The 12,539-nt window shown below is 38.7% G+C and overlaps 1 protein-coding gene across 1 annotated transcript in view; it reads right to left on the reverse strand.

Annotated features, from left to right (window-relative positions):
* Positions 1-960: 960 nt before the first annotated feature.
* The window catches only part of LOC134537288 (whirlin-like), a 205,320-nt gene continuing 193,741 nt past the window's right edge, over positions 961-12,539 (reverse strand). The window contains exons 9-11 of the mRNA XM_063377563.1: positions 10,853-10,967; positions 1,856-1,975; positions 961-975 (exon numbers count right to left, since the gene is read on the reverse strand). Of these exons, the coding sequence (XP_063233633.1) occupies positions 961-975; positions 1,856-1,975; positions 10,853-10,967 (250 nt within the window). The remainder of the gene's footprint in view (positions 976-1,855; positions 1,976-10,852; positions 10,968-12,539) is intronic.

Here is a 12,539-nt window from a genome sequence, read left to right on the forward strand (position 1 = left end):
CATAAGGCATACTAAAATAATAAATATATTTATATACAAAAGGATATCGTTTTATCTCTTCTTAAATAAAAAAACAAAACAAATGTGGACGTGTAGAATTTATGCAGTTCGCGCTTCAGTCGAAAAATGGTAACATTGGTACTACAGTGAAAGGTCTTTCATCGAAACGTTCGGAATCACGGTCATGCCTTATTAGCAATCTTGCCACGTTATTGGATGCCAACATAGTTTTAACGATAACAACAAAGAAAACAAACACACAGTATTATGGTATTTATAACAATTTTCAATAGGCTGATTCATGGAAAGGAAGATAAATACAGACGAGCGTTGATCTTCTTCAGAATTCATTTCGGGAAATGTACCCGTGAAACGTAAACTGTAACCTGCTAGAAAACAGGAAACCCTGCACTGAAATTAAAAACCGACGGTAACGATAAACTCCGAGCGAACTAAAAAAAAAAAAAAAAAAACGTCGGTAGTGCAACAATGCAACCTGGTGGCCAAGGACAACAGCTGGAATCCATCCGGAAAAAAAACCCCTAAACGTGAGCGGATGCACAGGTGCCGGTTTACATGACGTGTCGAACCATAGAATTCCGTACGTTTTTTAAGTGATTCATGCAATCGGGAATTTTAATTTAATGGATTTTTTTTTGGACATACGCCATTGCAGTTTTTCACTGTTAGTCATGGAAAAATTCTGAAAATCATAATAAATAAAAAATTTGAAGGAAAAAAAATTCAGAGAAAACAAGACTGAATCAGCTGTCGTCGGACAAACGGAACCAACGTTGAAACTAAACAAGTATTATGGACAACAGCATGGACAAAAACATGTTCAACCTCTAAATATCAGACAGCACAAGAATTCCGTTGAAGGAGCTTAGTCAGGAAAAATAATATAACAACACAGAAGAACACAGTGGACTAACAACGACGAGTCAGATTACGGGAACATCAGTCTGTTTCTACCTGATGACGGGAACAGACGTCAGTTCCCGAAACATTCACAACTGTTGTCATCGGAAACCTTCTGTGTTCGTCAGTGCTATCATCGCTGTGTTGTCCATAATACTTGTTCATCTTCATCGCTGTGTTTATATGTTTGATGCGTTGTCCAGGTATGTTGTCCGCCTACATTTAATGTGTCTCGTCGTTAGCCCACTGCGTTCGTCTGTGTTGTTATTTTTCTTGACTAAGCTCCTTCAACGGAATTCTTGTGCTGTCTGATATTTAGAGGTTTACCATTATTTGCCCGTGCTTTGTCGTTGTGTGTGTCCATAATACTTGTTTAGTTTTGTCGTTGGTTCCGTTTATCCGACATCAGCTGATTCAGTCTTGTTTTCTGTTAATTTTTAATCTTCATAACTAGTTTATTTTGATTTGAGGAATATTTCCATGACAAACTGCACATGGCGTATGTTCAAAAGCCTGCATTCAATTATTGAATTCCGTTTTAAAGATTTTCCAGTACTTATGGTTTCTAAAAATACGTGGTTAAACTAATTTTAGAATGGTCATAAATTCTTTTTTTACAACAGGGATACATATATATAATATAAAAAAAATCATTTCTTTAATATTTTTTGTTTTATAGCAGGTTACATTTGTAAAGATTTTCGTAAGAGGATCATCAATGCTCAACTCTATTTTTTTTTTTTTCATATTGTTTCCATAATTCGTTACAACCTGCTTCAAATAACACTGTAATGTATTACAATTTCTTTATTTTATTTGGTGTTCCCGTTGAAACCACACCGGCATTCATCCGCCGGACCGGCAACATGGCCGTTCCGGCGTGGCCTTTGGTTCGCGGACGTGCCGGACCAACGAGCTGAGCGGAGCGACTCACCATGTTGGCGTCGGCGGCGTAGGCTGAGGCGTCCAGACCGGCGCCGCTGGCGCGCCGACTGCCCCCGGGGCTGGAGTGGCGGCGGCCCCCGCCCCCGCCGCCGCCGCCGCCGCCGTACTCCTGCAAGCCGGCCGCCCCCGTCAACACTACAAGGTGCACCACTCTGCCTCGCAGGAGCCCTATTGCATTTGGTCTTTTACAGTGGCGTAGCCAGGATTTGTGTATGGGGGGTGTTAAGAAGCATGCGCCCTCCCTCCCGTATTAAAGCGGGGGGTTGGGGGGGGGGTATTCCCCCGGGAAAATTTGGATTTTAAGGTGTAAAATAGTGCTATTTTTGCAGTTTTCGGTACTTAAATTTAAATATTGTAATGGTAAAATTTTTTATTAATTTTTAATATGAAATTTGTTGAAGTGATGAATAAGAAATTTAATTAAAGATTTGGTGCTAAGGGGAAGGGGGGGGGGTTGAACCCCTAACCCCCCCCCCACCCTGGCTACGCCCTTGGTCATTTAAGGCACGGCAGTGAGTCGGGTGTACAAGTTGCAAACGGCTGAGGTGCCTATAAATCTGAAAACTGCATGGATCACGGTGAGCGAGGATGAAGACATAGACATGCTGCATTAGGAAATCATGTTTTGCACATGAAAGGTAAAGATGAGGACCCCATATATCTACTCGGATTTCAGTGGTTTAAAATCCTAGCGACACCGACGAAACGGATTTTTTTGGTAGCGTCCTTGAGAATGTAGATTGTATTCATTATTTGCGACATGACAAACCCTTTCCCCGGCAGGGTTGGCGCACTTTGTGATCACTACTCGCTACCCGAGGTAGTGAACACGATTTAGACCACCCAGCTGGGAATGTCACTGACGTGTTTCAAGCCTTGGTCGCAGTGCGACACTGGAAGTTTTACACCTGGTGATGCGCTGTGTGTTCCGTGGGCCTCAGAACTCAGCCGTTTGTGTGTACTTACACACCTTTACCTATCACTTTATATCTTTGAATATATATACTGTATAGAAGTCGCCAGCCCAGGTTAAAAATTCTAATACGGTTTTGAGGTAGTTGGTTAATTCACCGCTGCAATCGCCACCATCTCTGGGGCATCGACTTGTGGTGGTCCCTAGCGGACAAGTGTCAAACTCTTCAAACACCCCTTCCCCCTCCTGTGGAACGACGTTGAGCTGCAGTGAATGATGGATGAGGGGTGCGGGGAATTACAGCGGGCGACAGTGCTGCGCTCTAACTTGTAAATAACAACTAAGACGATACAGGGCGTTACGGCAGCGCACTACAGCGGTGAAGTTCCCAAGCTGCTCATCATACGCTTCTGAATAACGTAGAGTAAATCCTATCCACTCGCGACTTCTATACAGTATATATATTCAAAGCTTTATATTGACACAGCAACTGCCGTGATTTTGCACAAACTTACTTTTACATTAATACAAGCAATATAAAAATAGAACATCTCGTTCGAGGTCGTTAATGGGCCAAAGTATACCAATTGAAGTACAATAGGGTAAAATACTGGAAAACAAACTTATATATATATAAAGTATCCGTTTAGAGTTATTATACCTCATAAGAACAGTATCAAAATAGTTTATTTGAAAATTTTTTAATTACACCAGACATTATTCCAAGGAGTTGTTAAAATAGGGGTCAAAAAAATCACAATTGCTTTACTAGGTACAATGTAGCAGTGTAAAATACGTTCGTAGTTACTGTAAAACTTATCAATATAATCTAAAGATTTTGTGTGAAGCTATTTTTGATACGAATAACCCACATTGCACGGGGTGAAATTTGGTTAAAATACATTTTTGAGTGCTCTTATTTCCGTTAAAGTGTGAATTTCGCGACGGAAACTTCCCTTCAGGCCCCGGTGATGACTAACGCCATAAATGCTTCCCAAAGTCTGTAAAGAAGTCGCTATGTTTGGTTTCTTTGTAACACGCTGTCACGCGATTTTGTTCGTTTGTCTTAAGTGGTTTTATTTCCAACGTTTATGCAGATTCCCAAAGGGGATGGGATCTCCAAAGTTATACTGGGGTCCTAACCAGTTGTACAATCGACAAAGAGCTAATACACTGGTCAAAATGATTTGGGGAGGACAAGACAAATATTATTAGCGGATACGACACACATAGTTAGGGTATCAGACGAAAAGAATCAGCGGATCAGACAATATGAGATTTCAGCAGCAGAATGAGCTACAAGCAGCGTCCAATGCCAGTCCATAGGAACAGAGGTACAGAATTCAACGTGCCTTGCAGGATGTCATCTAGAACTGTCCGCATTAAACTCCACAATTAAACTGAAAGACCTATTAACCAATATAATGGCCAAAACTTTCTTTCATGCCAGATGCAAATGGCACACCGTTGAGGTTATAAGCGTAACACACAGCTTCGTGTGGACAGAATTTCAGTGCAGTTAGTGTTTGGAATTTAATGACTGGTGTTAAAATATATACTGCATTTCTGATGTAGTGCAAAATGCAAACAAACGCGCTCATTAGCTAATTTCTGTCAGTTATTTGACATACTTATTATTTAAGGATTGAAAATTAAATTTATTTTCGAAATTGTGTATTTTAAACTCTCCACAGCGAAATTTTTCAAAAGAAACGGAGACCACTTAAATTAGACAAATTTTATAATATTAGGAAACATATTACAATTTTTTTTTACGAAACACTGTTAATAAACATACCTATTATTTTATTGGAGCTTTAAAAAGTATATTATAAAGCTCTTTTTGTAAATGAATATTAATTATGCCTTAATATAAACCAGCAAATAAATAATTAACCAATTGATTCACTTCTAATCAATATTGAAACTACTTGTAAATTCTTTTAGAAGACAATTTTAACCGAACACAAAATCATGTACAAAAATTATATCAACTTTATAATGTTTAATAAGATTAACTATGAACTAAACATTACAGACTATTACTTAAATATTAACTTATCAATATAAGTCTATCTAACTCCATGATTCAAGGTACTTTTACAGAACGAAAACCTTTCGTAGCAATTTAGTGACAAAATTAGGTTTTATAAATACTATAACCTTAGAACTCATTTTATAAATTTTGTTTCTAAGATGAAAGACATTTATTGGCAGGTACCACGTAAAAATACAATCCTATTTAAGAACCTTCGGAACGTTTCGAACGCCTGCACGATTGGCAATAGGATGTCCTCGGTGGATATTCGTGTTGCAGAGGTGCCGGGGTTTTTTCGTGTGTCATGTCAACACCAACGCCTCTCTAGTCGGTGTATCTGTGTTAGTGAAGTGGGATGATAAGAGCGACGCTCGCTGGTGCTTCTAGCGCGGTGTCGCCTCTAAGCGCAAGGCTCTGAACTGGCGCGCAGTCTTCTCATCGTCACAGAAAAACTGTGAAATTTGTGCGGTGACCGTAACATCATACGGCGGAGAAATGAAGATAAAGGTGTAATGAAAGTCCATTAAGTGCTTTCAAGAATCTTTAACGGTTGCGCCTAAAAAAATACTCAGAAAACTAACCTTTTTGGCCATTTCCACTATTCTAATTAAAAAAATTAATCGGAAATCAAAAGTACTTTTCTGTCCTCAGCGAATTCTTAAATGCTTTTCGTAAACATGCCCCAAATTGGATATCTTGAGTAGTTTTGAAATCACGTTGTTTTTCCTGAAGCTCTGCGCACCGTGTGTGTGCCCAGGTAGGCGGAGCCCTCTGGACACATGGTACTCCTCAGCACAATTCAGACACGCATTTACAGAATGAGTCAGAATTGGACCGACACATTTCGGATGCAGGTTCATCACAGAAATCAAGAAGTAGAAAACACACGAATGACGTATGGTTTTAAGGGCTCCACCTCCTGGGATAAAAGCTTTAGGGAAGCCACGCGACTTGTGCCTCTTTAAGAAAAAAACATTCAAGAATACGATGAGGTCTAAAGAGTAGTTCTGTTTCCGTATTTTTTTACGTGACAACGTCTAATAAATCGATGAACGCCGGCTGCACGCACGAAAAAGGATGACTCATTGTCCTGTTACGCACATTGTCCCGTTACGCTCATTGTACGCTTGCGCCGCATCTATTTCTCTTCCACTCGATTGGAACAGTAATCGATTTGACTTTTTCGAGGAACATTAAACTTGAAACACTCCCGTTCGTTTCCTACTTTTCCTATCATCGTCCTATCCTTAACAGAATAACACAGATTGGAAGAAGTTAAATAGCAAACATGTATAAAAGTTATAGTTAAAATAATCTGTTCGTTAAAGTAATAAACATATTTGAATTAATGAGTGCAAATAAAAGTAAATTTATCAATTAAATTATAGATTTCATTTCACTCCATCTTTGTATCCATACAAAATAGTGATAATTCAATAAAAATGATTCAATTTTATTCATAAAGTATGCAATCATTTCATCAATGTTTTTTTATGACGTTGTCACTCTAAACTATCGTCCGTAAACCGACTTGACAGACAACCAATTTTTTTTTTCAAACAGGATTTTTGAATTAGCAAAAATTGCTAAAAAGCGTGTTTTTATAATATATTTTTTTAAGGCATGAACCACCTTATACCGATCTTGAAAGTCCTTATCGTGATTTGCGTTACACCATTCAATGTTATGCATGCCACTTAAATCTCATAGCTGCTCTTTGCGCGACAAGAAAACTGCGCGCCGGTTCAGAGCCTTGGTTTTGGAGGTGACACCCGAGATTCACTAGCACCAACATATTCCTGACTAAGCGGGACCTTAAATGCTTGCCAAGGCTGCTATATGCAGTTGAAGTTAATAGTCGGACAGTTTTAATAACTTAATATATGCAAACGTCATTGGTATTTAAAAGTAAGCTCAAATTAAGGGCGAGTCAAGAACTCCGCCCCTGAATTCTTCAATACTTGGTCCACACCGTTGCAGGTGCTCTACAATGAAGTACAGAACTAAGTGTCTTGTTCACCATAGGTTCACTGCTGTAAAAAAAGCCAATAAAAAGGAAATGTTCAAATCCGGAAAGTACGAAGTCTGAGGAGTAACTTCTGTGTCCTGTGTTTTCTGGATAAAAATTATTGTCATCTTGTGTCCAATTAGTTGGCACGTGTTTAAATAGAGACACTTATATATCCAAAAATTTAGTAGCTAAATTTTTTTTGGACACATGGCTCATCTTCCATAGGCACACCTATGATCCAACACTAGGTTTTGACCATATAGAAACGCTCCAACCTGGTACTGTAGGTACATTGCCCCACTACTGATGCCATGCACTGACATTATCATTGATATGATATAATTTTACTATATACCTAGTAATTAGTTATATTAATCTTCCAGTGATGTTATATGCCATAAGAGCTTGGTAAAGATGCCACTAAAAGCTAGTACATATATCAAATAGAAAACTGACGTACTCACACAAAAGCATGAATAATATAGAATATGTTTAAAATATTAAGTATGATGTTATGCCACGTAAATACGAATTAACATGATGATTTTCGGGATAAATACTATAAATAATGGACTGCAAGTTGTTTGCACACCCAAAAAAATTTAATTGGAAGGTAAATAAACCACCTCTTAGATCAATAATATTTGCATATTTTAGACACGTTGGAAAATCCAGCAGACGAGCACAAAAATTATAGTAGAAAAAAATATTCAACGAATGTTTTTGGTCAATTGCTTTCTTCATTTAACTTTGAAGTAATAAAGATAAATAAATAGTGACAAAATTGTTTCAGAAACTTTACGTAAGTCAGTTGTATGACCTTTCGTGTTAAAAATAATAAAATCAAGCTAATTCCAGTTTTTACCTATATGCTAATAAATGATGTTACAATACATTGTAAAAAAAACACCTTCATTACGATGTTTCAATTGTTAGTTGTAACTACTAAAATTTTATTATTCACAAGTGATGATGCAAAAAAAAAAGTGAGCAAGTTGTTCAGTACTGGCCAATGATGTGTAACATCTAACCTATCGTATCACAAACTATGTGTTAACACAACACGTATTTTATTACAACACTCTACATTTATTAAAAATTTTTATATGCAGTAAACTCCCGATTATCCGCGAAATTAAGTGGCAGGACCACCGCGGATAGTGAAAATCGCGGATAATCCGCAAAAGAGCTGAAAAATGAAGGGAAGGGGGGGGGGTTGTGTGTGAAGGAAACATTAATTTCAACTTAAAAATATCTAAAAATTTATGAACAGTAAAAGTTACAACTAACAGAATTTTTTTTAAACGGTGCTAAAATTGTAGTATTTTACTGAATAATTAACATACAATACATTTCAAAAATGTAAACATAAAAGTGCTCAACCATACGACTAGAAACAAAGCTAGACAGAGATAAAAATAGCAACGCATGCCAGCCTACTGCGTGAGTTCCGAGAAGGCCTGTGGCATTTTACTGTATACTGCACACAATACACTCAACAGTACAGTTCAAATTTGCTCATTTGTAATAAAATACAGATTTATTTATGTGCTGTATTTTTTTCGTAGCATGCGCGGATAATCCGCACCGCGGATCATCCGCCCGCGGATAATAGGGAGTTTACTGTATATTATACATTATTATTATTATTTCGCAACGTGTTTATAACGTATTAGAAAAGCCTCACGGCAATTCGTCGCGCTGTTCAAGACTAATGTTAGCGGAACGAACAGTAAACAAATGTGTCTTCTTTCTCTCTCTCTTTCCAAACGCCATGGAAATGTTTGCGCTCGCCGACATCTGCCGCACAAGCGCCAACTGTAGGCCGCACAGAAAAAAAAAATTGAATGGCGCGTGTTTATCCCTACTTCCTGTTACACATTCCCGTTGCATTCACGAAAATACGTTCACCAAATGCCGTATACTGAGAGCTAAGATTCCACACATAAAAAACTATTAACACTAATACAAAACAACAAGGTCGCTTTACCTCTCTAAACTTGCAAAGTCGAGCTCTTTACTTGGGCACAGGCTATACATGGTATTTATTATGGGGTGCGATATCCGTAAGTTGATAAATACATATATATAACATCGCACAAGCTTGTTTTATATAAAACTAACAATATTCATATTACACTATTACTGTACTCATATATAACTCGAACATATTATAAACTCCACCAAAACTTTAAGTGCTCTTACCTTCTAATTTATTCGTTTTAGGGAAAAAATGTTCTCATGAGAACATTTTTTCCCTTTGTAAAACCAAACTATATTTCTGTTAATAGTATGGCACTATTGGTTGTTAAAAACAAGCACTTATATCACTTTTTCACTAGAGAGAATAATTGGTTTATTGATATTATCGAATGCACTTGTACCCTTTTTGCTTCTGGGTACACTTTAACGAAAAAGTTATTTTAAAATATTAAAATGTCTATAACGTTTTAAGTATTTATTTTAGGGGGAAAAACGGTAAAATGTTTTCGCGTTTTCAAAACGTAACTATAATGCTGTTGTTAGACAAGATGGTACTGTTGATTTTTCAAAATAAGATTGAAAGGCGCGCGCCTTTCTCCCTACTTCCTGTTACATATTTCCGTTCATTGACTTCCATCGCATTCACGAAATTACTCCCACAAAATACGGTATACCGACAGGTAAGATGTTACATATCAAAAATTTGTAATTTGAGGTCGACGTCAGAAACCTGGTGGTTTTACTTGGTACTCGGAACGGGATGTTGAAAATGGTAAATAAACTGAGAATATGCTACGGGTAACATAGCTATAAACTCCAAGGCTGACCGTAGACGACGCCAGATACTGCCCTTATCCGACAAACTCGTCGCCCGATTGGGCATCCTGCAATGGACGCAGAATTATCCGTCCGTCAAGTGCCATCTACCCTTGATCTTTGGCACGAACCTGCGATGTGGTTAAGGGTGATTTCGAGGAAGAATGTAGTACGATACCAATATTTCGCCATGCATTATAATTAGAATACAGAGCAGTATGCCTGCACAGGAAGACAGGCAGTAAAATGTTTTTAATAAATGCACCACATCTCACAATTCAAATGTAAGTTAACCTGATGAACATACAACTAGTGCGTTGTGAAAAGTGGTGGGAGGTTGGAAAAAGGGTTTTTGATTGTGAAGAGCAGGCCTGCCGAGAGACATTGATGGCTTGGCAAAAACTCTCTTGGTATAACCAGACAGGGATGTCTCATTCCACCTTTGTTCGGATCGATGTTTCTGAACATTTGTTCATCGTGTGAGCTCACAATTCAGACTTATATTATATGTGTCTGTTGATTTGAGTGTCTGGCGACAACTACAGCCAGAGTAGAAACCACCTCTAGGTCACACTCATGACGCAGATCGGTTCAGTGAGAGATGAAGAGACGAATTAATGAACTCAAGATTGGATCACCAGTTGCGAGGCCATTATTTATCTTCCGATTGTCTATGGGCGCTATGGGAAAAAGATACGTCATTTCACCGCGGCTTCCAGAGTTTCAACAACCACCACCTAGATGACCAAAAACCCAAAGCCCTCATCCTAGGTGATAATTGTCTCTCCCGATTAGGTAAAGTAAGACAAAGATGGAATCCCAGGCAACGCCTCGCCTCCTCTACAACTAGTACCGACCCCTGAAAGGTGTCTAAAGAGCGCTGCGTTGCTAGTTGGATATCCCGACGATGTAATACCGCTGAGCTCGTAGACAGAGAATGGCCTAACGAGCCAGCCTCTTAGACAATATAACAAAGTGAAAAGAAAAAAAAAATGGACCGGCTTTGTCGGGGGCCATCAAATTTCGAACTACAGTACTCGTCCAAAGTTTCAAACTTTGCGCGTCAGCACCAGTTCACGGGATTAGGGAGGTCCTATAACTTCCTCGCATACGTAAGACATATCCCGAGACCGCGACCGGAGGAACAGAAAGAGAGACAGAGAGACAAAGAGAGAGAGAGAGAGAGAGAGAGAGAGAGACAAGAGGCTGGCTGGCGGGGCGGTACCTGGTGACAGCTGTCCAAGTCCTCGTCGTTGGAGAGCGCCAGGTCAGAGGTGCGCTTGTCGAGGTGCGACGAGGCGGGGGAACTGGGCCAGTCAGCGGCAACTCCTCCACCAGCCCTGCACAGCAACCACCACCAGCGCTCTACTCTCCGCCCGCCACACTCGCCCCTCTGCGACGCCGCGACTCTACATCCCCCCCCCCCCACTCCACACCTCCCCACTGTCTCCTACCGACGTCCGAGAGCCTTCACTTCATACGAGCGAATACGTGACTGATTCATTGGTGCCCCCCTTTCTCTAGCTGCCAAGACCAAAGAACGAGTGCATAAGTTTTAAACGTTGTAAGTGTAAATCTTGCGTATGCCCAAAAATGTCTTGGTGAAAGGTGAAATAGTAAATGCAAAGAACTAGATTACACTAGGAATTATGTTTAGATAATCATTATAATTTTATTAAGGTGATTCGGCAGTGTATTTTTGGCATTCATGTGAAATAAAAGGAAATCCAACGAGGTGTAATGTTGTTGGTTAGCAGGGTTACTGATCAAGATCTTTGCAGAATATGACATAACAAATCTGATCATAAACAGAGTATTTAGAATTGGGGCTATTCATAAGGTCCACGTGTAATCTGTAGATACACAGCTAGTTGCAAAAAACTTCACATGCTACAAAGGATTTAACAGCCAATGAAAAACTGACTGACTGTCTGGGCCACATTTTGAGTGATTCCAGTTCAATTTAAATGGAATTGCGCTTGTCTCAAAGGTACGCACTGAGAGGCACGCTAGTTCTTTGTGATTCAATGCTCTAAACTGCAACTTCAGTGCAATCGGGGTGTAAGATATACAAGTGTTGCAACACGAGATTATGTAACAGCGATTACTGCAGCAACTGTTCACTTTGTCTCTGATCGTCAGGCAACCCCTCTAAAAAAGAAAAATCCCTCCTCAGTGAGATCAGGTCTGGATTTTATTACATGATGGACATTTCCGATGGTCGACAGCTCTGGCGCAATCCCATTGGCTCCACTTATGCTTTCCAATTCTCTGAAAGAGGTTTTCATTTCAGACAACGTTTCGTAAAATCTCTGGTTTAATTCAAAATGTACTCTTACTCTGATGCGTGATATACGTTATATACGTGATATGCGTTATTAATAAATAATGATACACTTTGAGAGAGATGTAAAACTCGAATGACAGTTGTTGGTTAAGATCCTTTTGTTGCCGAAGTATTTGACTGAAGGCAACTTCCTTCAACTGCAAATTAATTAAAAAGATTGGGAATGATTTTGTGCAAACTTTCTTATCCTATAATGACTAAGAGTGAAAAAGAGATATACAGAAGAATGTTAAAATTATAGCGAGTATTTCCCACTCACAATACATGGAGCAATAAATTAGAAAATGTACTTTGAACTAAACTTGCTCCGAATTTTTCTTTTTTCAGGTCACTGACAAACCAAACTTGTCCTTGCATACAATCTTTCATTAAATATAGTGGCTTACATTAAAATATTTAGCTTTGTTGTAAAAATACTCTGCTTATTGAAGAAAAACTAAAATGTTCTCATATAGACTTTAAAGAATAAATTGTTAGAATATAAGGACAATACTATCCAAAGAAGAAAAAAGTACAATGGGGTTTTAATAAGAAGGAATCCACTATTAAAAACCGAGGTATTATA

The sequence above is a fragment of the Bacillus rossius genome, chromosome 12 (genome assembly GCF_032445375.1).
Source record: "Bacillus rossius redtenbacheri isolate Brsri chromosome 12, Brsri_v3, whole genome shotgun sequence".
In the NCBI taxonomy this organism is placed as follows: Eukaryota; Metazoa; Arthropoda; class Insecta; order Phasmatodea; family Bacillidae; genus Bacillus; species Bacillus rossius.